We start from the raw sequence: 27628 nt of genomic DNA, 5'->3' as shown, positions 1-27628 counted from the left end.
ATGTTAAACGCTTATTAAACATGTTCCCTTTTCCTGTTAAAAACAGTTTCAAACACATCCTTACATTCCATACTTTTTTTTCTCCCCTTATATTCCCATGCTTCTTGAGAACAAACACATATCCGAGTCAAAGCCAGCTTCCAATTTCTTGCTCAGTATGAATCCCAGTCATTTGAGGAATAAATTGGACTGCCAACAAAACATTTTTTTTCATATACCCACAAACTAGTGGAAAAGGTAACAATTCTTTTTGGAGGAGATCCCCAACCAGTAAATGAATCATACAAGGTAATCTACAAAAGGGAAAAGAAAATAGGAAACCTCCCCCAGGAAAAAAGAAAAAAATTACAGAACTTGGCGTAACAACTAACAAGGTGGTACATGTTCTTTCTTCCTTTCTCTTGGGTTTGCCCCTGAATCAAAAACCTCTCCTTGCCTTCAAACTAACTCCAGCAGAAGAAGGTCACCTGCTGCCATGATTCTAATAAGCTTTATGAACTCTTGCTCACTTGACACATTCCAGGGGTGAACAGCTGGTACTTTGTCAGAATAAAATGTTGAGGAATTGGTAGAAGGTGGGTTTTCTTCATAAATCATCCTACTAAGAACTGGGTCAAAATTCTGAGGTGAATCCATTGATAGAAAGAACATGGGTATTGCAACCTTGTGATGGATTTCCAGATTGTCCACTAGATTAACAAGCTCGGTAAAGTCAGCAATGAAGCGCCGAGGAATGTAAAATACATCAGAGCTGCATACCGTGAGGAGCTGGTCACTGTTTATAGTTTCCTTGTAATTGACTTGGAAGTGAACTGGCATCATGCTGACTACTTTCTTTACCATATCAGCTTGCTTTGAAAACCAATCTGAGTTGCCACTGGTCGAAACAGTTGACCAAGACTTGGATACCTGAACGCCATTGAATTTGAGAGTTAAAAGAGTTAAGTGATTATGTTGGTTATTGGCAAATGGCAATAAAATAGCACAAGTCCCCATGCATGGCCAACATACATACAGTATTTGAAACTCATATTACCTTGTCTGTAATCCACAGATTGCTCTTGTCTGCTTGCAGCAAATTCCAGTAATTAAGAATGGTATTGTCATGAAGGAATAAAAAACCTTCTGCGCTTGTAAAGCGAGAAAATATATTGAGCAGTTGCCTGAAAAGCAAAATTAGACAATATTATCAGAAAGAAGAAAAGGGAAAATGTGAAAAGGGGCTACCTTAGCAAAATTTCAGATGAATGATATGGGGTAGCTACAACAATACAGAAAGAACTTTTCCAATGCCACATCAACCAATTGGTTTTCCATCACTATCAACAACAACCTCATGCCTAAAGCCAAAAGAAATTGACAACATAACAACCAAAGCTTGCAAGAAACTTAAATTTAAAAGCAAGCAACAACTTAAAATTGACATTATCCCTAACCAGAATTTAGATGGAAGAAATTTGAAGTGGAAAAATATAGAGAAAGCAACACCTAAGGACTATTTATTACTAGGAAAGACTAGATCCAATTTTTTTTTTCTAGAAAACCTACACTACCTTCTCTACAGCAAAAGCAGAAAGTGCCCACTTTTTCTAGTTTTAGAGGGAAGCTTCCCAGGGAAGTCCACTTCTCATCCTTCTAATTTTACAAAAGTAGTTTAATAGCGCTGCAAATGAGCATCAGCACAACCTCAATAATATATAAAGCCATCTTGCTTCATAAATACCCTCCTTTTCACAAGCGCAGGAATAATGACACGGTTAGCAAGAGGCTTTCAACTAGAAGTCAATTCTGAAACCAACCCACCAGTGACGTTGTCCAACCACTTAATTTTGAACTTTTGCCTACTTCTATTGAGTATGTGAACCATAACCAAGTCAATACAGTTCAGTTCTTACAGCCCAAGTCCATGGAAGCAGTGATTTGGAACAAAGGGGTCTCCTCTTACTTGATGAAAGCCACCTCTTTTGCCTGGATGAGATCCCTAAACCAACCTCAGATGGTGCAGTATATGGCTATCAAGACAAGTAGACAACTCAGCTAGGGTATTGGTAGTAATAGTGGGCATTATGCTGAACTATTGTATGACTATATAAAAGCCATATTTCAACTCCTGTGTAATGGCTAATAAAGACAAACCTAGCCATATTCTGTCACCTAACATAACACCAGTTTGGAAAAACTACCTCCAAGAGAACAAACTGTGGTAACCCATCCCACCTTCAACTTTGAGAACATTTAAAGAGGAATTTTGAACTTATCACTTATAGCCATTACCAAGTAATGATGACAACTACTGCTTATAATCTAGCATGTACTTTCCTGCCCCCCTGCAACCCAGCAACAATCACAATATCTACTCAAATTCATAATTTCATAACTGATATGTAACATCGAAAGAGTATTTTTTTTGGGGGGTTCATAGGCATGTACCAGCTAGAGTTGTCATATTCATAAAGGTTAAATTTAATTCTTTAGACAAGGAATGTGCTTGATTGAAGAAAATATGCTTGAACTAGTAAGCTCTCAAGTTTACTCCATGGCAGTGTGTTCAAACATCTCAACTTTTGCAGCTATAATTTTTTTATATATTAATGTCATAGAATTATAGTATCACATAACATAGGCATGTCTTCATTCTTCTTTTTTGCTTCAGTAAATTATAATTTATATCACTTCTGGAATGAAAGAAGTTAAACCAAAAGTAAAAAAATCTTCAATATAGATAACTTAATAAAGGAGGCTCAAGCAATTATAAAGTGACAAAAGGACTATTAGTGCAAAACCCAGACTAGACCATTGTCATATTTATATTTACTCGTCAAAAATCATTTTGGCAGCCAATGTCCAAATTTTCCCATGACTTTTGCTATGTGCATGGTTTAGCCATGCCCAACAATATTTTTTCCTAATATTGTGATTGACAGATTATCCGAGATTAAAGTATACCTATATCTTGAAATGTAACAATCCATACAGAATATAATGCCAGACTATCCTCCAACTGCTAATCCCTTCTCCTCAATTATCTAAAAGAATGAAACAAATATACACATTTCTTGTTTCTGATTAAAAAAAAAAAATTATCTAAAAGAATAAAGTAAAACAAATTCAGAATCTAAACTAGATGCCGTGCCACTGACAGTGAAAATTTAGTTGGAAGGTAAAGATATGTGATAGTAACAACTTACTTGTATACAAAGTCCAAGCGCCCTTCTTCAACAGCAAGATCTGCATTCTTCTGCTCTGCCAAAATAACTACAGTTCTGAATATCCTGCCATAAAGCAATCGCCACTCCAGTGCAGTACGTTCCACAGGCCCACTGCAGAACATGATAAGCACTACATTACCAAAATTCTTCCTCCACCGAATCAAACTCCCAATCTCGTTATTCACCACCCCTGTTTCCTCAACTCCGAGATGGACTGATGGTAGTTTTTGAGGAATAAACTCCTTCCGGTCGCCATGACCAATGCTTGCCCTTGGTCGATCCAATTCTAGTGACATTAGCCTTGGTTGCTGGTACCCAACGGCAAGCAAGTCCTGAAGCCAAGCAGCCGTAAACTTCACATCCTTCTCAGTCCAAAATCCCTCCTCAGCCATAACATAACTTAACTCCAATATCTTCTCGAACAATCTATGTTTACTTGACCTCCATGAAACCAAGAACTTGAGTAAACGACCTACATTCACATGAAGATCTTTCTCTTCGGAAAATGGGTATGATTCAATTCTATCATATCGATGAACTGTAGGGGGATAAACCACAACATACCCACCAATTTCCCACAAAAGCCTCTGTCCCCAGTAACCCCTTAACACATCAGAAGCCATTGTACTAACAGAAACAGGAAGCATCAAAGCCCAAAATGCTGAAGAATGATAAAGCGTATTGAAAGAATTAACGGGCACCATTGTACCTTGAGGTAAGGCCACTTTGGGAGCGTGCTCATCAAACCTAATATCAAAAGCCTCCAAACCTGGTTTTCGGGTGAAATAGAACACTGAATCAACATCAGGGAGGCCATTTGAAATTCCCTGCTGTATAAATTGCTTGCCACCAAACACCTCAGTGTAAAATTCTTCATGCCCAATCTCGCCTACATTTTCCAATGGCAATCCCCTCGGCCAAACCGACCGCTGACCGAAATGAATATAGGGATTCACAATGGTCCGATTAGGGTTTTCGTGACTATATTGCAGTATAATATCTTGCCTAGCACCCTCACCAATCAATTCTACATCGAAATGCTTTCCGAGATCGTTATCAATCACGTCCCCACGATCATCAGCATCAAAGATCTTCTTTGCGCCATGTTGGATCGCGAAAAGATACCCAACATTTTTCCTAACAAAGGAATCATAAGGGAGGTGATCCACTACCCGAAACCCTAAATTCGCCTGCTGTTCTAAAGACAAAAAGATCGCACCTTTGAGGCTCCAATCTGAAGGCGTCTTCGAATTGCCAATTGCGAGGACCTGCCAGCCCTTAATCTTCACGAGTTTCCGAAGCGAATCGGTCGGATAATTCGACACCGAAACAAGAATCCATCTCTCGGATCGAAAATTCGCGTAAGGGGACTTATCTGAAACGAGTGCAACTGAATTCCAATTAATTTGAGGGAATTCGATCTTCTCAAGGCTCTTCGCTTGGGTTTCGTAGGAAACGAGAGCAGCGGTGTCGGCGACGTTGCGGAGGAAGAAGAGAGCTGCGACTGTGGCGATTAGGAGCGAAATGGTGACGATCTTGTAGAGGTTTTCGGAGAACCATGTAGAGAAATCGAGGTTTTTGGGCTCAGTGAAGCGATCTGGGTGTAGAGAATGAAGCGCTCTGATATGGGTTTTTGGTGATTTCGGAGTTGAACGATCTTGGACCAACATTGAATCCCACAAACTCAAAACCAGCCTCACACTTCTCTTCCCTCTGTCTTACTCTTAGCTTTACTTCAATCCTTTCAATCTCCCTCGTTTTCTCAGCCTCCAAATAGAAGACCCACACACACTCTCCCTAAAAAGAGTAGCTGCCGACAGGTGGTGGGGGTGCCTTAAGCTTGAATTTAACAGCAACAACCAGCTGAGTTTGGTGGTAGTGTGGTGTGGTGGGGCATCTTCATATACAGATATACCTATATTCTTCTCTATGATTTCTCCTTTTTCCGATCTGCATTTTTCCTTTATTATATACATTTGTTGGGATTTATTCACTTCCAGTATTGACCATGGCAGGTCAAGCTTCTCTTTCAATGAACTTCTGGCTGAAAGCTGCTCTTCTTACGTGGCAGTGGGACCCACAACCTTAAAAAGACGCTCCGAAATATGAAACATAACGGAGCTTGCTGCTTGGATCCCAGGCCCAGACTCCCAGTGACGCGGTTCTCCTTTGTGCACACCCTCATAACTTGATAGTCAATTTCACTCATTGATTTAGATTACAATTGTAATTCATTCAATTATAATGTTTTAATCAAATGATTATAGATTCATTGGTACATAATTAGTCTACTTCATACAATTTGGTACATGATAATAGATTGATTTGTTCGACAACCATTTTTGGGAAATAGTTTTCCAGTGGTTTTAAAGATAAAATTCTATTTTTTGGAATTTAAATGAAAAAAATACTAATTTTATTGACTTATTCTCTTAAGATATTATAGAATTATCAAAATATTATTTATTTATTTTAATTATTATTCAAAACACAAAAAACTTATTTTAAAATAAATTATTAAAAAATATATTTAAAGTTTGTCTAAAAAAATTTCTAAGTTAAAAACTGTTTTTTAAGTCTTCAATAAAAAATTACTTTCAAAAATATTTTGCAAACCAACACTTAAATTATAATTTATATTCGAGGTTTATCCTATTTGAGTTTGAATAGGTAGAAATAAAACTAGAAAAGAAAGTATAGTAGAAAATCAAAGAAAATAATAATTATTATTATATTGTACTAAATTGATACCTATCAAGAAATGAAATCTAAAATTAAGATTAAGATTAGGGTATAAGACAAATTTGGGTATTGAAATCTAAAATGAATACGTGGCACATTCCGATTTGACACCTTAACAAGCCCCTTCCATCAAATTTAATATTTAATAAATTTCAGCTAAAGCATTTAAAAAAATATCAATATAAAAATAGAAGAGTATATATTTAACTTATATAAAAATTTCAAAAGTACTATTATTTTTATATAAAAAAAAAACAGAAAAATTACTACTTATATATAAAAATATTATATTTTATATAGAAATTACTACTTTAGCCTTTTTATAATGGATACATATAGAATGTCGTTACAAAAATATTTTAAAAGCTAACTATTTTTTTGAGACAATTAAAATATCTGATTATTACTGGGCCGCATGAGACACTCACCGGTTTATCATGTGAGCCCCGCCACAGTGAAGCAGCAGCTTGTGCATGTAGGGGAGAGCGGTGTCTCGTTTCAGGAAACAATAAAACGGTTATAGAGAGAGAAAACAAACAAAAAAAGAAGGAAAAATTTTCAAATGTTTTGAATCAACCCGCCTTTTTGATAACAAAATCAATGGAAGAGTTTCCATGTCCACTAGAACGCACTGCTGCTTCAGCTCTTCTCCTGCTCTCTTCATCCACCACCACTACATCGCCCTCTCTCTCCCCAAAGTGATTTTGATTTTAAGCGAGTTTTGGATTTAAATTCATATTTCGATTCTGGTTATTATTCTCTGATGATTTGTGTTTTTGTAATTGCTTTGCAGGCTTGATTTTGAGGACGAACCGAACAAAGATGGAGGAAGCAACAGCAACAGTGATGATAGTGGGAAGCGGATGGAGAGCGTGGTGTTGAGTGATTCGAAGGCTTGTTCTTCGTCCCTGAGTAGCGATGGTTCCTCTGAAGAGATCCATGCTCGGCGGCTCAGAATCGTTGCGGTTGTGGCTTGGTGCAATGAGATGAAGCTTAAGGTGATCTGTTTTCTCTGTTTCTCCGTGTCTACTGAGTTTTGAGTATGTTTCCATGAAAATTGAAGCTCAAAGTGATTGAGCCTCTGTGCATTTTTTTACCTACATTTTATTTTCACTCAGTTGAATTTGCTTTCTGATCTTAAGCTCTGACGTTTTTGAATTTGGCTTCCTTTTTTGATCGATTTTCCTTAAATTTGCGTAGTGATTTCTCTTCTCCTGAAGTCATTTTCTTGAGTTTTGATTCGTTCCTCAATTCTTGATCGAGTATGCTTGGTTTTCGTTTGATTGAATTTTTTAATGGTTTGCACCTCACTTGGTCCATTTGGAGCTTTTGCATTTTGAATTGGGTGAACGAAGCTCAACGCGCTCTGATTTCTATCCAATTAGGTTTATTTGTACTTGTTTTCTGCTCAATCTCAAGTCAATTGGCGTATTGATTCATTTTCTTCTTACCTAAATTTAATAATTCTAAATCTGAGTTCGTTGTGTGGTAAATTTTTTTAAAATTAGATAAAGTTCAAGGCGATTGAATCACTCTGTCCCTCGATTGATTTTCTATAGCCTAATCTACTATATGGCTATATATTTATGATTCTTAGCAATAGATCTGATAACATACTCGAGCATTTGAACTCAGCTTTTGCTTTGTTGGCATGTTCCAAGTATTTTTCTTCCTTTGGCAAGCAAAAAATGCAATGATTTTAACTCTTACACAGCAATATAATATTGTCATGATGTGGAATCGTTCACATAATTTTATTGATACTTTTTGGAATATATGAATTTTCTCAGGTTGTGCGAAAGAGTCGCTCCAAAAACTACCGAAGCTGCCATCACCGGAAAATCACGTCTGGAAATCCCGCCAAGATGGCTTCTGGATCTGTGTCGGCGAACACAGAGGTTTCGTGCTTGTCAAGTGGTTCTAGCGCTCGAAGCCGATACCCCAGCGGTGGAGTTGGAATTGGAAAGGCTGGGCTGAGCAGTGGAGATGTGAGGGGGAAGCAGCTGGGCTCGGTTCACATGCGGCGCCGAGGCGAGGCGATTTTGAGGTTGTTATCTGGAGGGTGTTCTACTGAAGTCAGGATCCGTCGAGTGCTCGGTGACAGTCCTGACACCAGCAAAGCTCTCAGAATGTATTTTCCCTCTCTAAGCCAATAACATCATGACACGTCAACATCTGACAGGGACATCTCACCAGTTCTCATTTTAGAATTGGATTTTGAGAGCACAAGAGATCAGCACGGTTGGATGATTTGGACGATTGACTGTACCAAATCTTGCGATAGTGGAAACCCCAATGCAGATCTGACGGTCCAAATTATTTGACATGCTGGCTCTATATGTCTCATGAAATGCAGGTTTCACATCACTTTTAACGTGGTCAATCAGAATGAACTGGACATACCAAGTTGGGCCAAATTACTACCAAAATGACCTTGATCAAATTAATTAAGTGGTGAATTTCATTAATTCCCTACGCTGATTATCATTATGTGACAAAATGACAATGACGTAGTCTTTGTGCAGGTTGTTAAAGCTGGAAGAAGTCAAAAGAACTGGGGAAGGAGGCAGGCAGGACCCCTATATTTACAGGGTAATGGGCTTTACAGGTTGAATTGAACATACCATCAAACCCTTGCACTATGCACCGAAAACTTGGGTCAAATAACATTGGACCTAGTTCTGAACTCCACATCTCTCATTATGTTATGCTTCCTCTTGAATTCTCCACCATGCTTATTCAGTTCATGTTTAATTATGAACTGAAAAACTAACCGAGGAGGCATGACATGGTGATCATTCCAAGACAGTATAGTAATGTGGGAGTGGCATGACCCAACCACAGTGAGGGTTGTATAGACTACAGACCTGATTTAGAAGTATAGCAGGTTTAAAACTAGTGGGTCTGGGGATGACAACAAAAATTAAAGGTAAAAACCAATGGGAGACTGCTATACTTAGGCACGCACTGAAATTTTGTGCCTAATAGCGTAATAGAAATGAAATGGACATGCAGTGATATAAAACATTGAAATGGTCATATAATTTGGAATCTTTATTTGTATATGATCCTAACCGTGCGGTATTTTCTGCAGATAGCCTAATAGATTTAAGGAGCTAGACCCGGCTGGACCGGGTCATATATAGAGTTTGGATGGTCGCTATGCTAGGGACACAATACTGTAACCATTTTGTTTTGACGGAAAGGTAACACAGAATTGACACAATACTGTAACTGAGCATATACCTTCGTAGTTTACCACCATTTTGTTCTGCATGTTTCCCAGAATTAATTTCCTGATATATAGGGAGGTTTTCTATAGCAACATTTTACTCGGACATGTACAATTCTTATACATTGACACAGTTCATGTCAAAGTTTAATAGAAGTTTACTTCTGTCACACAGCATTTTACTGGTAGCTATTTTTCTCAGAATTCTACAGTGAGAATTTCTTTTCTATCATCATATTGAAGTATTGATAATCAGAATGAAAAAGGAAAAACAGAAAATCCATGTCAATGACCCTTGAAGTTAGAAGTCTCTTTTGGTCATGCATTCACATTAGATTTCTAGTTGAAGAATATAGAGTTAATGGCTGTATGCTTGGTTGGAAGAGAAAGAGGAAAACTAAGGAACCTGCTGCAAATATTTAAGCTGTTGGAATGCTTAATTGAATGTGTGCAACTAAACCAAGCACATCAGGGTTGAGGGTACCCTTTCTAACATGATTAATCACAGTGATATACCTGGTCAATAAGTCCTAATGGGTTAGAATAGCTTAGATTTCTTCTAGTAAGCACAACCTCTTAGCAGAATCCTTTAAAAATAGAGTTATTTTGGAGTGACATTGAGAAGGTTATAAACCTTTCTAATATTTAGAAAGGTTATTTTCCTATAAATTAGGTGTCCAACAAAGTTTTAAAAATTTGGGGAAACACTATAAATAATTTATGGACAATTATTTGTTAGATGACTCTTTTAAGAATCATTAAATACCATATTATCAAAACTTTTTTTTTTTTTTTTGTATTGTTTTTATACATAAATATTGAATGATTCTTCTTCAAAAAGAATATCTAATGAAAGGATTACTAAAAAAAAAGTGCTACAAATGAAAAATATCTTAATAAGAATAATGCCCAATGGACTCTAAATGTCCATGAATCTCTTCTATGTCTCTTTGAAATTCTAGTACTTGGGGCTAGATTTCAAGTTCTCCTTGTACTCAATTTGAAGTTCCATTCCCTCTCCTTTCATCGTATATAATAGGATAAAATATGGATTGCTCTAAATTATCTCGCTTTTTGCTGCTGCATACAGCAGAAGCAATCGATGTTGGAGATTTTGGACCTCCCCTGGGTAAGAACTTCGCGGTACTCCTCTCTTCTCTCGTATGGTTAGAAGCAGTGGCTGTGAGTTTAGATCCAATATTATTTTGTGTTCATTGTCTCCACACAGAACTTTTAGTTGCAACTCACTGTTCAAACTGCATATCCTCTTAGATTAAAAAAATTGTATGAAAAGGATAAAAACCTTTTGAATTTTGGTTTATTTATTCCTTTTAGCAGTATAGGATCTAAGAAAATCAAGTTTTCTATTCAATTCGACCTAATCAGATAATAATTTAGGTTAGTTGAACCAAGTCAATTTTTATACATATCTATATTGGTACACCTGTCCTTTCAAATATCTCACGCCTTTTTTGCTTCATATCACAGCAACCCACCCAATCCCTTTCGTTCTTATTTTGCCCCTTTTTATTTTTACTAAAAACTTCAAATCATTTTTCTTCCTTGTGTCTTGGATTGTTGTTATCTTGCTTTCATGCTTCCCACGAACACTTTTAGGCAAGCAAGTCTTCTTGTCTTGATCATTAAAATCAACTTGGCTGGCCGTTTGTCGCCATCAATGGCCAGCTAAACAATCTGTCTCTTGTCTCTTGATATGATCTTTTGCTGCACTGAACGTGACCACAAAAATTTATACAAAATAATAAAAAAATAAAAGGTGAAGCAACCGCCAGAGCCTCCCAATTGCTTCCAAGGTACTGCTAACTTATTGCGCTTTACATCCCATTTTTATACTGCCATATGTTCCACAGATAAATTGCATGAAGGCCAGTGGCACAAAGTCTATCATTTGTTTTATTTGACCTAATTATAATAATGTAAGGTTGGCCTCACCGACTTCTATTACCAACAATAAAACGAGGGAGGGCTTAGACGTTGTTTTCTATATCTATAGTTCTTGCTTTTATGACTTTCTAGTATGACGATTATTATGACATTGACACATTAATATACAGTTGGTTTTATTAGTGATGATAAATTGTTCTAACAAACTCTTAGAAGCCATGATCCAGACGGACCGCTCCTTTATTTGCGAAATATCTATTTCATCGCATTTGTATTCTTGTCACCAAACAGTAAGAGTCATATGCCCTCATCACAGTCAAAATAAGGCTTTTCTATCTATTACTACATATTTTTAAAATGAATTACAAAAATAGTTGTTCTAGAACTTTTTGCTAAAATATTTTGAAAAGTTCTAATATCTCGTCATACTCAAAACATGTTAACATTTGTATTGATAAAAGGAATGTATGGAATTCATTTTTCAACTAATAGAAGGATTTTACATTTTTCCTAGAAAAAAAAAAGAATTTTCTAATATTTTTAGTTTCTTGACTATACATATAAAAAATATTTATAATTTCAATTCTACAAGTAATTAGGTATTTATAACCAGGAAGAACCCAAATATAAGATATAATTTGAAAATATTTTTGCTTTTGGCGGCTTTGAAGTCTTCCGCAGTGGTCATATCTTGACTTGTAGTACTCCCAAGTTCTCTAGATAAAGGCATTCACAAGCTAGGGCAGCGCCTGTTGAAAAAGTAAAACATGGTCATATGACTCGTATCAATTAGGCCCGCACAAAACATGAGTTCCGAGTCTTCCGACCCTTCTGTTTCCCGCCATAAAAAATGATAAAACAGAAGTGAAAGGCAAAGGACATTTCCCCAGCTCCCCAATTGTTAGATTTTTTAATTTTTACCAACTCAGAGGCATTTCCGTAGTTTCCCAAACAACTCAGGGGCATAAACGAGAAATGTACCCACTCTAGAGCACAGCGCCGTCGGTGATGCGTTGAATATTGAATTCCCACCACCGAAACTCGAGTCTTTGACGCGGTCCATTATTAGTAAACGCACAAAGGAGACTAGAAATAGTAATCTACTTTAATGTGTATCCAGAGTCCAGACCAATGTGCCTTCAGTCCTGTCCTGAGTCCTTCCTTTTCAACCCGTCCGATCCAGATTAAGTGGTCTGAGATTTAACCAGCGGTGCAGATTCTGTGTAAGCATTATTCCTGGTGAAGGATCGTGATATGCTATCATTTACTTGGTCCATATAAAATTGGAGCACATGTTGGACTTGGACCATATAAAATTGGAGCACATGTTTAGTTCTTTTTACTTATTTTCCTAGATAATGCAAAAAAAATTCAACTATGCCCCTGTAGTTATTGGACTTGATCTAGTTGTATTTAAATGTATTTCATTCGTAAGTTACAACACGTTACATTAAAGGAAAAACACATGGGGAAAAAATGATATACAAATGGAAGGATTGTAACTTTAAGTGATTTGCATAATATAATTGAATCAATCCAATTTTATGGCAATTTAGAATGGGTTAGAGAGTGAATTTAAAAGGATTAGAAGAGCTATCAAATTTTACTAAATGCTTTCTTATAAATATTATATATTTTATAAATATTTAAAAATTATTTTTTTAAAAAAATTCTTAGTATATATTTAAATATTAGGTGATTTTTATTAAAAAATATTATTAATAAAAGTATGATACATTAAAAATGCTTTAATTAAAATAATTTTTGAGCCCACTCTTCGGAAAATTTAATTCCTTAGGACTAAAACATTTTTCATTTGAAAAAAAAGTAATCTTCATAATTTGAAATGGTAAAAATAACTTTTTATATATATATATATATATATATATATATATATATATATATATATATAATTAAAAAAGAGGTTTGATATTAAATGAGTCTAAATTTTTTGATAAATAATATTTTTATTAAAAAAAAAGGGTTATTCTTCTTATGTTAAAAAACATGAAATTCAATTTTGCAATATATCTTAAATTAAAACATAAATATTCTGAGGTGTGGTCCCTGATTATACTCGGAAAGAAAAAAAGAAACAGGGGTACAGATAGAAGGAAATCTAATATTGCGAGGTTACAAATAGAAAAAACCAAAAAAGTAGGGGGCATACAACTAATATTGAGGTAGGTCAACAAAGGCGAAAAAGAGAGGAAGGTGAAGAGAGGGGCGGCTATAAAAGCAACCTACTCTTCTTCCAAAAAACATCAACCAATTCTCTCTTCCGCTTTATGGGCTCGCTCATCTGGGACATCTTCTAACAGCTCAACTCCCTCTCTTGGGTTCTTCTCTCTTTGTTTTTCTCCTTTCTCCTGGCATTTCTCTCTGTAATTTTGTTTTTGAGTAATAGAGAGAGGCAGTTAATTAAGGGATAGAGAGGAGAAAAAGATGGGGAAATATGTGGAGATCCTGGATGCAGGGGTGAGAATCGTGGCTCGGTTTCACTCCCACTGCCCACAGACGGCTCGGATGTACTACCATCCTCCCTCGAACAAAGGGGAAAGCGGTAGCAACGCCCCCGTGCATGAGCAGGCTCCGGCGGCCAAGCGCGGCGTCAAGGCTTTTGATACTAACCATTTCATTTTTTATCTCGTTGTGTAAAGCAACATCGATTCATACAATACATAAATTCATGATCAAAGAAATTATTGTTTGCAAGTTCTGATTTGTAATTCATTAAATTTATATTGAAAGCCATTGATCTCATTCTTTTTCTTTTCTCGTGTTCTTCTACGATCGATGCGTTGAATTGCGCTTGGCGTTGTTGTCTTCTATTTTTCTTTTTATTTCCGATCAATCTTTTCTTTTTTAATTTCACGGATTTATAATCAGAAATTGAAGTTTCGGAGATTTGGTGGCTTAGGACAAGGAAATTTTTCCCCCTTTTTTGGGTCTATTTTTATTTTTGTCAATTGATTTTATTTCGATCCATCCTTTTCATTTCAAAAAACAAGAATTAGTTTAAATTCATATTTTATTTCCACCCTCTAGGATGAAGTTTCCAACCTTATATTAATTTTTTCAAACAAAATTGGTGACTTGCTAATTAAAAAAAATGAAATTATCAAATTTACATGTCTTTTATTTGAAAATTTTCACCAAGTTTTGATCATTAAAATCTAACCAAACCGATATAAGTTTTTTATTTATTTTTTATTTAGAAAAATTAGAATTAGAAACCTACTAATCATCCCCTATTCATTAATTTAATTAGGAAATTAACTATTTTTCATCCATCTAAGATAAAAATCAAAATACTTAAAATATAACAATAGAAATCAAGCGTAGAAGCTAATAATATCTTAGAAATTTTCGGAGAATGCCCAAATTTTGAAAAAGCGTTAAAGAAACAAGTCATACACCACCCTGATTCCAAGTAGAACCGGGCGAAGCAACCGCCAGAGCCTCCCCGTTGCTTACAAGTTACAAGCAAACGCTTAATTAACATGATGCGATTTATATTCCACATTTACAATGCCACACTTTCACGCATAAAATGCAAATGGGCCATTAGCCCCAAAGCTTATCCTTGGACCTTTGTTTTATTTGACCTTATTATAATAATGTATGGTTCGCCTCACCCACAAATTCCAAACCACTAATTTTTTATTTTTCCACTCTTTTTTTAGATTATTTTAGAAATTTTCATAAATATATTAAAGAATATATATTTGACCAACTAAGAGGCATTTTTTCTGTTGTCTCAAGGGTATAAATGAGAAATACACCCAGTCTAAAGTAGAGCGGCGTCGGTGTGACGCGTCGAATAATGAATTCGCACCACCGAAACTTGAGTCTTGACGCGGTCCCCCAATCAGCGCAAGCACGAAGAAGACTAGAAATATCACTTTACTTTAATGTGAATGGACGCCAGTGCACCTTCATTCCTGACTTACCATTCCTTCTTTTTCTAGCCGTTCGATCCAGATTTACTAATCTGATATTTGATATCAACTTAAATCCCTATCTCATAATTAAAACAAGTCAATTTTATGGTAAATGAAGGAAGCACGCGTGGAAAAAAAATGATGTAAATGGCAAAGCGATCCAATTTTGTGAAAACATAAAATGCCAGTGAATGTAGCCCACTCCTATGGAAATGAAGACACGACTAATATTGTGAGTGGAATCTGTTAGGAGAGAGAGGGAGTCGAGCAGAGTGGTGGCCATAAAAACCAACCCACTCTTCCTTCTGTATCCCCCACTTCATAGGATTTTGTTTTTGAGTAACAGAGAAATGGGTTTATGTGGAGATGTTGGACGTAGGGGTGAGAATGGCGGCTCGGTTACACTCCCAGGTTCAAAAAATCAACCAAGTCCAGTATGACTCGATTGAGTCGTATCTGCCTCGACACCGGTCATGACAAGTCCGATACCAGATACAATTTATACCTAGACTCTGCCTTGAATCGGTTGGACTCGGATGGCTCGACTGATATTCCGAATTAACTCGGTCAACTTGAATAAATAAATAAAAAAACTAATCAACAAATTCCTACAAAAGAAATCTATCACAAAAACAATCAATTTTTCAGAGAAATCAGAGATTCCTCAACAAAAAAAAAACCCGTTAAAATTTGAAACAAACTCGTGACCTTTTCAAAAGCCTTTAAAAAAAGTCTCGGTTGAAGAATAATTTACTTAACTTTAAATCCGTAATTGCCGGAGTGTAGAATCTTTGTTGTCGTTGGGGAGGTAGCGGATTGTTAGATTAATTTTTGTAATTAATCTATAATTTGGGCCACACATGTAAATAATTAAAATGTGTGTGCTATCATTTAATTAAGCTTAAATATGGTGATCTAATTAATAATTGATTAATTGGCTTAAGGGTATAATTGTCATGAGATTATTGTGTAGATATCATTAGACAATTATTATTTCTATGAGGGGCAGAAATATAATTGTGATAAAATTAAAACTGCCTTAGCGGTTTATAAATAGGGTTATGGTCCCCATTCTATGACTACGCATTCCAATTTCTAAAAATCCTCTCAGAGAGAAATTGACACAGAATCTAGTGGCTAGAATTGGAAGATCATCTCAAAGGGTTTTCTTCCTATAAGGTTTCTCCTTCAATGGATTCAGGTATGCTTCCGCTATTATTTTTATACTCATTGTTTTTAATCAGGAGATTCCAGTATATATGAAATTAGGGTATTCACCTTGTTAAATATTCCAGTATATATGAAATTAGGGTATTCATCTTGATTGATTATAACAAGTGGTATCAGAGCCTACTCCTTGATTAATTCTTTGAGTTATTATTTTAATATATATGTCAATGGATTAAGATTTATGAAATATTGAGTTGATAATTTTTTTTATTACTATTATTATTATTATTATTATTATTATTATTTAATAGCATTTTATGATATTAATATTTAAGTTATTGATCTAGCATTTTAAATAGGCTAATTAAAGCGGAAAATCACCAAAGTGACATCTTTCGTGTAGATTAGTCTGTTCGGGGTGTTAGATATTTGTGTGTATGTGATTCATGCGGGTATTGACTGGCCCAAAGGAAAGTTAATATTTGGTCAAATTGCATACATACCTGTGGTGATAAATATGTGATGATTATAAAGGTAACTTAATGTGAATAATAAATCAATCCAAAGATAGATTTATTATTTGACATAACTTATCATCAATGTTTGATCACTACAACAAGAGTACCACTTACAGTTAATATTACTGTCCAAAGACTTGATATTAATGTTGTGCTAGGTATCTTGAAATGTCATAATTTGCTTTTAAATTTAAAGATTATGTGTTTAATTGCTTATTTTATGTGAGCATGATGGTTTATTTGATTCATTTTATTTTGTTCTCGATTCGGCTTTTATATCAACTACTTCTATATCTGCCAACATCAATAATGTCCCTATGTTAAATGGGACTAATTTTAAGGACTGGAAAGAGAATATGATGATTCTCTTAGGTTGCATGGATATAGACTTAGCCTTGAGAATGCCCAAACCCGATGAACTCAATGAGGAAAGTACTCAAGAGGATGAGGTTTATTGGGGTAAGTCAGAACGTTCAAATAGGCTAAGTCTTATGATCATGAAGCGCAGCATTCCAGAAGCTTTTAGGGGTGCGGTAACCGATGAGGTTACTAATGCCAGTGACTTCCTTGTGGAAATTCAGAAACGTTTTGCCAAAAACGATAAGGCTGAAATGAGCACGCTTTTAGCAAGCTTGATTTCAATGAAGTATAAAGGCAAGGGTAATGTTCGGGAGTACATCATGGAGATGTCTCATCTTGCTTCAAAACTTAAGGCTTTGAAACTCGAGTTATCTGATGATTTATTCGTGCATTTGGTTCTCATCTCTCTTCCTGCACAATTTAATCAATTCAAGGTCAGTTATAACTGTCAAAAGGATAAATGGACTCTTAATGAGCTCATTTCATTCTGTGTGCAAGAGGAAGAGAGATTGAAGCAAAACAAGACCGAAAGTGCTCATCTGGCTAGCACTTCCAAGGATAAGGGCAAACGAAAGAATAAGGATAATAAGGTTGCTGCTTCTAATGGTCCAGAACAAAAGAAACAGAAAGTTGAGGTAACATGTTTCTTCTGTAATAAGCTTGGACATACTAAGAAGGAATGTACCAAGTATGCTGCTTGGCGTGTTAAGAAAGGTATGTTTCTTACTTTGGTCTGTTCTGAAGTTAATTTAGCTTCAGTATCTAGAAACACATGGTGGTTAGATTCTGGTGCTACTACTCACATTTGTGTTTCTATGCAGGGTTGCCTGAGTTACCGAAAACCAAGTGATGCTGAAAGATGCATCTATGTCGGAGACGGTCAGTCGGTAGAAGTAGAGGCAATAGGGCACTTTAGATTATTATTGAAATCTGGTTATTTTTTGGATTTAATAGATACTTTTGTTGTACCGTCTTTCAGACGGAATTTAATTTTAGTTTCTGTTTTGGACAAATCAGGTTATTGTTGTTCATTTGGAAACAATAGATTTACATTATCTATTAATTCAAATGCTGTAGGAACCGGTTTACTTAATGTTTATGATAATCTATATTTGTTGGAAACTGTTCCGTCCTATAATGAAACCTTGCATGTGGAATCACGAGGTACAAAACGTAAATTGAATAAAGATAATTCGGCCTCATTGTGGCACAAACGCCTAGGTTATATCTCTAAATCTAGAGTTGAGCGACTTGTGTCCGATGGGATTTTGGATTCACTTGACTTTTCAGATTTTGATATTTGTGTTGAGTGTATTAAAGGAAAACAGACCAAAACAAAGAAATTAGGTGCCAATAGAGCTACAGACGTCTTAGAATTAATTCATACAGATATCTGTGGACCATACCCTACGGCATCTTGGAATGGTCAACAGTACTTTATAACATTCATAGACGACTATTCAAGATATGGCTACCTATTTCTTATACATGAGAAATCACAATCATTGGACGTGTTCAAAACATTTAAAGCAGAAGTTGAGTTACAACTCAACAAAAAAATAAAAAGCGTCAGATCTGACCGTGGTGGTGAATACTATGGTAGATATGACGGATCAGGTGAACAACGTCCAGGACCATTTGCTAAATACCTAGAGGAATGTGGGATCGTCCCTCAATACACCATGCCAGGATCACCTAGCATGAATGGTGTAGCAGAAAGACGAAACCGAACTCTTAAGGATATGGTAAAGAGTATGATTAGTCATTCTACTTTACCCGAAAAACTCTGGGGTGAAGCACTCAAAACGGCAGCTTATATCCTGAATCGGGTGCCAACTAAAGCGGCTGCTAAAACGCCTTATGAGCTTTGGATGGGTCGAAAGTCCAGTTTAAAGCATTTTCATATTTGGGGATGTCCAGCTGAAGCGAGACCTTATAAGCCTTATGAAAAGAAATTGGACTCTAAAATAGTTAGCAGCTACTTTATTGGCTATGCAGAGCGATCAAGGGGGTTTTAAATTTTATGATCCTGCTATTAGGTCAATTTTTTAGACGGGAACTGCAACATTTTTTTGAGGATGTTGAGTTTGTGGGGAGAAATTAGGCTAGGAATATTGTCTTTGAGGAGGAAGAGAGATCTACTATTGCTTTTGATAATGTACAGGTTTCACTACCTATCATTGATCAAGAAGTAAATTTGGATCCTCAACCAACAGACAATATTGTTCAACCCTTAATTGTAAATGAGGACATTGCTCCTGAAGAACAAACTCAACAACCTCAAGAAAATATGCCATTAAGGAGATCCACTAGAGAGAGGAGAAATGCAATTTCGGACGATTATATCGTATATCTCCAAGAACATGAGGTAGAAAGTGGAATGATGGAAGATGATCCAATCAACTTCCAACAAGCCATGAAAAGTTCCAACTCTCAGAAATGGATTGAAGCCATTAATGAAGAGTACAAATCTATGCAAGACAATAAAGTTTGGGAACTTGTCCCATTACCAGTTGGTACGAAGCCCATTGGTTGTAAATGGATATTTAAAACCAAGCGGGATTCAAATGGTAATGTAGAAAGATATAAAGCACGTCTTGTAGCTAAAGGCTTTACTCAAAAAGAAGGAATTGACTTCAAAGAGACCGTCTCTCCATTTTCTACGAAGGACTCTTTCAGGATAATCATGGCACTAGTTGCACATTATGATCTTGAGTTACATCAAATGGATGTTAAAACAGTGTTTCTCAATGATGACATTGATGAAACAATTTATATGGTACAACCAGAAAATTTTGTGTCCGAAGACTCAAAGAATATGGTTTGTAAATTAACTAAATCCATTTATGGGCTCAAGCAAGCTTCTCGTCAGTGGTACTTCAAGTTTCATCAAATTATTGTCTCATATGGTTTTGAGGCAAATCTTATGGATGAATGTGTGTATCACAAATTCAGTGGGAGTAAGTATATTTTCCTGGTTTTATATGTCGATGACATATTGCTAGCCACAAATGATATTAGCATATTGCACGACACCAAGAGATTTTTATCAAAACATTTTGAGATGAAAGATCTTGGTGATGCCTCATTTGTCTTAGGAATCCAGATACACCGAGATCGTTCTAGGGGTATTTTAGGATTGTCACAAAGGACCTATATTGATAAAGTCCTCCAAAGGTATGGCATGCAAAATAGCAAACCAGGTGATACCCCTGTCGCTAAAGGAGACAAATTCAGTCTTAATCAATGCCCTAAAAATAGTTTAGAAAGTCAAGAAATGCAGAAGATTCCTTACGCTTCGGCTGTGGGGAGTCTAATGTATGCTCAGGTATGTACACGTCCGGATATTGCGTACATTGTTGGCATGTTAGGCAGATATCTAAGCAACCCTGGAATGGATCATTGGAGAGCAGCCAAGAGGGTTATGAGATATTTACAGAGAACAAAAGAGTACATGCTTACATATAGGAGATTGGATCAGTTAGAGTTCATTGGGTATTCCGACTCCGACTTTGCTGGATGCCAAGACAGTAGAAGATCCATATCAGGCTATATTTATCTGTTGGCTGGTGGAGCAATTTCATGGAGGTCTGCCAAACAGACACTCGTAACTTCATCCACCATGGAAGCAGAGTTTGTAGCATGTTATGAGGCATCCAATCAAGGAATATGGCTACGAAATTTTGTCACTGGGCTGCGTGTTCTGGATGGTATTGAAAGACCACTGAAGATATTTTGTGACAATAAATCAGCAATTTTATATTCCAATAACAACAAGAGTTCTACAAAATCAAAATACATTGATATCAAGTTCCTAGTTGTAAAAGAAAAAGTACAGAGTGGACAGATATCCATAGAGCATATTGGAACAAACTCCATGATAGCGGATCCGCTTACAAAGGGATTACCACCCAAGGTCTTTCATGAGCACACTGCTCATATGGGTGTTGTCTCATTTGAGGATATCCAAATTTAGTGGGAGTTTATATTATTCATTGTATAATGCTCTATGTTATGTTTAGACTTTATCTATACATTTGGATTGTGTTCTGCAGAAATAAAGTATTCATTTCATTGCACTCTGTTAAATTATGCTAAAGATTTGATCTCAATAAAGTTAAGTAGGACCAGTTGGAAATAGGCATGAATAGATCACATTGCATGTAATTTCCATGCTATGCACTCATGATTGATCTATGTCATTTAGCTGTGCAGATATATGTGACCATTGATTGGTCTAGTAACGATTGATGTAACAAAGGCCACCTTGATCCTATGTCAGTATAGTTAATGGACGAGATTATTCGGATATACCCTAAGGACATGATAGCAAATTTTGAGCTCATAAGGTTAAGCACATTTATTTGATTACATATGCATGTGGCCTAGTGGGAGATTGTTAGATTAATTTTTGTAATTAATCTATAATTTGGGCCACACATGTAAATAATTAAAATGTGTGTGCTATCATTTAATTAAGCCTAAATATAGTGATCTAATTAATAATTGATTAATTGGCTTAAGGGTATAATTGTCATGAGATTATTGTGAAGATACCATTAGACAATTATTATTTCTATGAGGGGCAGAAATATAATTGTGATAAAATTAAAACTGCCCTAGTGGTTTATAAATAGGGTTATGGTCCCCATTCTACGACTACGCATTCCAATTTCTGAAAATCCTCTCAGAGAGAAATTGACACAAAATCTAGTGGCTAGAATTGGAAGACCATCTCAAAGGGTTTTCTTCCTATAAGGTTTCTCCTTCAACGGATTCAGGTATGCTTCCGCTATTATTTTTATACTCATTGTTTTTAATCAGGAGATTCCAGTATATATGAAATTAGGGAATTCACCTTGTTAAATATTCCAGTATATATGAAATTAGGGAATTCACCTTGTTAAATATTCCAGTATATATGAAATTAGGGTATTCACCTTGTTAAATATTCCAGTATATATGAAATTAGGGTATTCATCTTGATTGATTATAACAGATTATGGTTGTATGGTAGCAGTGGGAAGGTCCGATAAGCGATAGTATGAGAGGCTGCAGATCGTGGTCGTCGTGGTGTGTTGGGGAAGAAGATAGCAAGGTTGCAAATCGGTTTTCATGGTGTGTTGGGAAGAAGATAGCCGCTGCAGATCGGTCTTCGTGGTGTTGGGAAAGAAGATAGAGGGCAAGGGTTGATAGTATGAGAGGTTGCAGATCGTGGTCTTCGTGGTGTGTTGGGGAAGAAGATAGCAAGGTTGCAAATCGGTTTTCATGGTGTGTTGGGAAGAAGATAGCCGCTGTAGATCGATCTTCATGGTGTTGGGAAAGAAGATAGAGGGCAAGGGTTTGACCCACTGCCCGCAAACAGCTTGGATGTACTATCATCCTCTTTCCAAGAAATGGGAAGTGGCGGCCACGTGCCGTTGCATGAGCAGGCACCGTCGGCCATGTGTGGCGTCAAAGCTTTCGATACTAACGATTTCATTTTTTTATTCGATCGTGTAAAGCAACATTAATACACACAATACACAAATTGTTGATAAAAGAAATTTGTTGTCTTGAAGTTTTTGATTTGTGATTCATTGGATTTATACAGAGAGCCATTAATATCATTCTTTGCTTCTCTTATATTCTACGATGGATCGGTGGAAATAACTTTCTTCGTGTTGTTTTGATTTATTTTTCATTTGGCAACGTGAAAAACGAGGGATGGAATAGGCTTCATTTTCAGTTTTAAATTTATAAAATAGAAGGTTATGGAAAGAAAAAAAAAATTGTAAAGAAAAATAATTTTTTAATGTTTGGTTTTACCTTAAAAAAATATTTAAAAAATTAAATATAATTAAAATTAATTAAAATTTTATGTAATTTTAAACTATTTAATTTTAAATTTATATATTTTTAAATTATTTAATATTTATATTCATACTTTAAAATAAGTAAAATGAATTTGAAATAGTAAATAAAAATATTTTATAAAATTTATTTTTTCATTTTACTTTTTTTTTCTTTATATTTTTTCTCAAATTTTTCAAGAACCAAATATAATAAAAATTACAAAAGTTCATATAAACCCAATTGATTGGATTGGATTGGATTTATACTATTTTTTTCAAGTTACTTAATCTTTTGCACATCTCTAAACATATTATTTAAACTATTTTTTTAGTTAGTGAGGTCAATGAATAAGGTGATAAATCATTTAATACAAAAATTTTCATAAAAATTATTTTTCTTAAAGATTTCCACTAATAATTTTATAATTTAGGTAATTTTCTTTTGTCTTTACATCTACTTTTTTTTTTTTTACAAAGAACTCAACATTTACCACTAAAATTTATACCAATTAAGGGATTCATAATTATTTTTTAATAAAATTTAATTATTTTCTTTAGGAAAAAGTTACTCTTTTTGTTTTATATATACTCATTTGTCTCATTGTTTGTATTTATCCTTTTTTTTTAATCTTATTCTTATTATGTGTACTTCTCTCTTATTTCATATATCATCTAATAAATTATATTATATTATATATGGAAAAGCTTCAATGCTCAAAAAATTATTTTTTAGATTATTTAATTAAAAGAATTATTAAAAATCAAACCCTTTTTCTTTTTTACTTAATTTAAACAAATATATATATATATATATATATATATATATATATATATATATATATATATATATATATATATATATATGTATTTTTTTTCTCTTATAATAAAAACTCATTTTAAAACATGTATATAAATACTTGAAATAGTTAAAAATATTTGAATAAAAAATAAATTACTCTTCAAATAAAAACAAAAGAAATGTTAAATTTATAAGTATAGAAATTATTTTATTTCATTTAATCGATTAATTCTTAATTTTTTGGGTCAATTTTCGCAACGGCAACTGATTAAAACGACACCGTTTTGCGTTGTATAGGCATTGGCTCGCAGATTCCAGGTAGAATCGGGTGAGGGGAGAGGTGCGATGGATGTGCTTTCATCCACACAATCACAAAGTATATTCGTCAAACAGAAATCAACAAATGCAACCCACTGCAAGAATCCCTCTAATCTTCGAAGTCATGTTCGCATGTCGCAGAAATCTATTGATTTTGGTCTCACCCACCAATTGTTCGATGAAATTCCTGTTTCAAATACCTTTGCTTGGAACAATCTAATCCAGACCCATCTCACCAATGGGGATTCCGACCGCGTCGTCTCCACCTATCGGCAAATGCTGCTCCGTGGTGTTCGTCCCGATAAGCATACTATCCCACGCATTTTGACTGCTGCTCGCCATACTAGTAGCTTCTCCTTTGGGAAGCAGGTTCATGGGCATGCCCTGAAGCTGGGGCTCTCTTCTGAGAGTTATGTGATTAGTGCTCTACTGGAAATGTACGGGCGTCTTGATGGAGCTAATGCCGCAAAGTTGGTGTTTTGTAAGTCTGCCAGGAGAAATTCTGTGTCTTGGACTCTAATATCAAGGCTGTATATCATGGAAGATAAACCTGGTTTAGCTGTTGATATGTTCAAACAGATGGTGGAGTCTAAGTCTGAGATTGATCCACTGGCGTTGGTGACTGCAATTGTCGCTTGTGGGATGTTAAAGTCGCTGCAGGAGGGGAGGTATGTGCATGAGATTGCGAAGAAATGTGGACTAGAGGCTGATGTTTTGGTAAGTAATTCGCTCTTGAAGATGTATATTGATTGCGGAAGTATCAAAGATGCTCGAGCAGTTTTTGATCGTATGCCGTCAAAAGATGTCATCTCCTGGACCGAAATTTTCCGCGGGTATGTCAAGAATGGCGGATTCAATGAGGGTCTCAAGTTGTTCAGGCAGATGAGCATGGAGGGGGTAAAACCCGACTCACTCGCTATCTCTAGCATTCTCCCAGCCTGTGGGAGGGGAGCAGCTCATAAGCAGGGAAAAGAAATTCATGCATATTTGCTTAGAAATGGGATTGACTTGAATGTAACAGTCCAAAATGCTGTTTTAGATATGTATGTGAAATCAGGATTCATTGAATCTGCAGCAAAGATTTTTGCTGGTATGAAGGACAGAGATGCCATTTCATGGACTGTGATGATCCTAGGCTATAGCTTACATGGCCAAGGAGAGCTTGGGGTTGACCTGTTTCGCAAAATGGAGAAAAACTCAAGTGTAGAAATCGATCAAATCGCATATGCTGCTGCCCTCCATGCCTGTACCACTGCCCGCCTGGTCGAGCAAGGGAGGTTCTATTTCAACTGCATTACAGCACCTAAGAGCAGACACTATGCTTTAATGGTTGCTCTTCTATCTCGTGTGGGGCTCTTCGATGAGGCCCGGGTTTTTATGGAGGAGCACAAGCTTGAAGGCCATGTAGAGGTTCTAAGAGCATTGTTGGATGGGTGCAGGATACACCACAACATGCGGACTGCCAAACGAGTCATTGAGCAGCTCTGTGATTTGCAAACTCTCAATGCTGACAACTATGTTCTACTCTCAAACTGGTACTCAAGCTTTGCCAAATGGGACATGGTAAATGAACTGAGAGAAACCATTAGAGATATGGGGCTGAAGCCTAGAAAAGCCTATAGTTGGATAGAGTTTAGAAACAAAATTCATGTGTTTGGAACAGGGGATGTATCCCATCCAAGATCAGAGAAGATATACTGGGAACTGCACAGTTTGATGAAGAAAATTGAAGAGGAAGGAACTAGGTTAAATTTGGATTTCAGTCTCCACGACGTTGATGAAGAACGAGAATGTGTACCAATTGGACACAGTGAGTTATTGGCTACATCTTTTGGGCTAATCAGTACACAAGCAGGGGCAACGATTCGTGTGACGAAAAATCTTCGTATGTGTGGGAACTGCCATGACTCTGCAAAAGCAATCTCCAAGATAGTAGAAAGAGAGATCATAATCAAGGACCCAAGTTGTTTTCACCATTTTAAAGACGGGTTTTGTTCTTGCGGTGATTTTTGGTGATTCAATTCTTACTTTGTTGTTTTTGTTACTTTTGAGTTTTGAGTCTCTGAAAGTCGAGGAAGTTTCAACGGTTAGAAGTAGACTTGAGAGCTCCAGACTAGGAGGAATTTCAGAGGTAGATTCATTCAATATTTCAAGAGCCATATATAAGAAGAGATCTCCTTGCAGACATTTTACGATTAGAGATATTTTTAAAGAACAAAAAAAACATGGAGGAAAAGAATGGGTGAATGATAATTTTGTTTTTTTCAAATTCTTAAACAAATTTCATATATAATCTCTTTGAATTGTGCTAATTTTAGTACCATTTTGTATTATTTTTATGAATAAATTGTGCAATTTTTTAATAAAAAAATTTCTCTCATACATACATTTGCCAATCCACTTTTTTTTTTCTTTTCTTTTAATTAACTAACCAAAACTCAACAAGAAAATTGTCAAATTAAGAGCTCCATATAGAGTGGTTTTGAGAGAAATAAAATTATTTCCTAATATTCGAAAGTTCTTTCTTGAAGAAGTTACGTCTTTAACAAGTTTTTGAAAATCACTTGATTCTTCTAAGAATCACTTTTTCGTTATATTAACGATAAAATCAAATTCTATGCATCATGAAATTCAAGATAACATTCAACAATGTCACACTTCTTTGTGATATTTGATCTAAATTAACGTCAATATCTAACAATGCCATACTTCTTTGTGTCATTTGACCTAAATCAACATTTACCCATTATACAAAATTCATCACAACTACATATTGTGCTAGTATCTCAATTGATGAAGCCATTAGAATTTAGAGCACACAAAATGTTAGAAGGAAGGAAACATACATCTACATAGTCACTAGTACAAGAGCAGGGGCTCGAAGAAATGGTTGAGCTTCACCCACTAGGAATTCCATTGAGAAAAGCAGTGGTGGTTAGGAAAAGAATGGCTTCTCTAATTTTCATAGAACCATGAATTATAAGTGGTATGGGGAATTTTGAAATTGTAACATTTTATATCGTTTACTACTAGTACTTTTAACTTTGAAAATAATGGTAGTTCAGAGTTTTATGTGTATTTCAAAATATTAAGTGGTATAGATTTTGTTCTTTTTTGAAAAGTTTCCATTTTAATTTTAGAATTTTTTATTTTTTTTAATTAAGAATTTGTTTGAAAGTGATTTTAAAAACATAAAACTAATTTCTAGAATTATTGGAATGATTTTAAAACAATTATTTGATAAGTGATTCCTTTAAAAAAAAAAAAAAACCAATTGTTTTACAAAACATATTACCAAAACCATTGTCAAAACATTTTTTTATTTAAATCCAAAAATTAAGTGAATTTTCATAAATATTTAAAAATATTTTAATTAGAATCATTTTCAAATAACTATACTATTTATGAAATAATTATTGAAACTTTTATTTTGTGTAATCATTCTTTGACCATGTTTCCATTAATTATGTTCCATGCCTGCATTCTATTTATGTTTTTTAAAATAAATATTTAATATTATTTGCAACTCATCCTACAATTTAAAATTCCAAGTAAAATGTTCAATTGCATATACTTTCTAATTTTTATTTTTACAAA

General features: G+C 35.2%; 5 protein-coding genes across 5 annotated transcripts; 4 read left to right on the top strand and 1 right to left on the bottom strand.

Moving 5' to 3' along the window:
- Positions 1-184: 184 nt before the first annotated feature.
- On the bottom strand, positions 185-5222 carry LOC100264133 (probable glycosyltransferase STELLO2). Its single transcript, XM_002284024.5, has 3 exons — positions 3189-5222; positions 1037-1163; positions 185-909 (listed from the first exon to the last, which is right to left on the bottom strand). The coding sequence occupies exons 1-3, from the start codon at positions 4877-4879 to the stop codon at positions 439-441; spliced, it is 2289 nt and encodes a 762-aa protein (XP_002284060.1). The 5' UTR covers positions 4880-5222; the 3' UTR covers positions 185-438.
- A 1161-nt stretch (positions 5223-6383) lies between these two features.
- Positions 6384-9353, top strand: LOC104880103 (uncharacterized). The gene is made up of 5 exons (XM_010655475.3): positions 6384-6649; positions 6745-6949; positions 7742-8082; positions 8477-8543; positions 9046-9353. Exons 1-5 carry the CDS (start codon positions 6552-6554, stop codon positions 9052-9054), a joined length of 720 nt encoding a protein of 239 aa, XP_010653777.1. The 5' UTR covers positions 6384-6551; the 3' UTR covers positions 9055-9353.
- A 7986-nt stretch (positions 9354-17339) lies between these two features.
- Positions 17340-18067, top strand: LOC104880104 (uncharacterized). The gene is made up of 2 exons (XM_010655476.3): positions 17340-17794; positions 17902-18067. The coding sequence occupies exons 1-2, from the start codon at positions 17362-17364 to the stop codon at positions 17928-17930; spliced, it is 462 nt and encodes a 153-aa protein (XP_010653778.3). The 5' UTR covers positions 17340-17361; the 3' UTR covers positions 17931-18067.
- Positions 18068-20357: 2290 nt separating this feature from the next.
- LOC132254214 (secreted RxLR effector protein 161-like) lies at positions 20358-21331 on the top strand. The gene is made up of 2 exons (XM_059739380.1): positions 20358-20790; positions 21288-21331. The coding sequence occupies exons 1-2, from the start codon at positions 20358-20360 to the stop codon at positions 21329-21331; spliced, it is 477 nt and encodes a 158-aa protein (XP_059595363.1).
- Positions 21332-23965: 2634 nt separating this feature from the next.
- On the top strand, positions 23966-26218 carry LOC100255586 (pentatricopeptide repeat-containing protein DOT4, chloroplastic). Its single transcript, XM_002278130.4, has one exon. It carries the CDS (start codon positions 24059-24061, stop codon positions 26045-26047), a length of 1989 nt encoding a protein of 662 aa, XP_002278166.1. The 5' UTR covers positions 23966-24058; the 3' UTR covers positions 26048-26218.
- Positions 26219-27628: the final 1410 nt, after the last annotated feature.

Source organism: Vitis vinifera, chromosome 8 (genome assembly GCF_030704535.1).
Source record: "Vitis vinifera cultivar Pinot Noir 40024 chromosome 8, ASM3070453v1".
Lineage (NCBI taxonomy): Eukaryota > Viridiplantae > Streptophyta > Magnoliopsida > Vitales > Vitaceae > Vitis > Vitis vinifera.
This window is presented reverse-complemented; position numbering and strand designations above follow the sequence as displayed.

Excerpts from the sequence above, each read along its gene's own strand:
- LOC104880103 (XM_010655475.3), top strand. The coding sequence starts at position 6,552 with ATGGAAGAGTTTCCATGTCCACTAGAACGCACTGCTGCTTCAGCTCTT. Across the intron at positions 6,650-6,744 it reads TCGCCCTCTCTCTCCCCAAA|GCTTGATTTTGAGGACGAAC; the intron begins GTGATTTTGATT and ends ATTGCTTTGCAG. Across the intron at positions 8,083-8,476 it reads ACCAGCAAAGCTCTCAGAAT|GTTGTTAAAGCTGGAAGAAG; the intron begins GTATTTTCCCTC and ends GTCTTTGTGCAG.
- LOC100264133 (XM_002284024.5), bottom strand. The coding sequence starts at position 4,879 with ATGTTGGTCCAAGATCGTTCAACTCCGAAATCACCAAAAACCCATATC. Across the intron at positions 1,164-3,188 it reads CGCTTGGACTTTGTATACAA|GCAACTGCTCAATATATTTT; the intron begins GTAAGTTGTTAC and ends TTTGCTTTTCAG. Across the intron at positions 910-1,036 it reads ATCTGTGGATTACAGACAAG|GTATCCAAGTCTTGGTCAAC; the intron begins GTAATATGAGTT and ends AATGGCGTTCAG.
- LOC104880104 (XM_010655476.3), top strand. The coding sequence starts at position 17,362 with ATGAAGTATAAAGGCAAGGGTAATGTTCGGGAGTACATCATGGAGATG. Across the intron at positions 17,795-17,901 it reads TGCTTGGCGTGTTAAGAAAG|GGTTGCCTGAGTTACCGAAA; the intron begins GTATGTTTCTTA and ends GTTTCTATGCAG.
- LOC132254214 (XM_059739380.1), top strand. The coding sequence starts at position 20,358 with ATGCAGAAGATTCCTTACGCTTCGGCTGTGGGGAGTCTAATGTATGCT. Across the intron at positions 20,791-21,287 it reads TGGGCTGCGTGTTCTGGATG|CTGTGCAGATATATGTGACC; the intron begins GTATTGAAAGAC and ends TATGTCATTTAG.
- LOC100255586 (XM_002278130.4), top strand. The coding sequence starts at position 24,059 with ATGGATGTGCTTTCATCCACACAATCACAAAGTATATTCGTCAAACAG.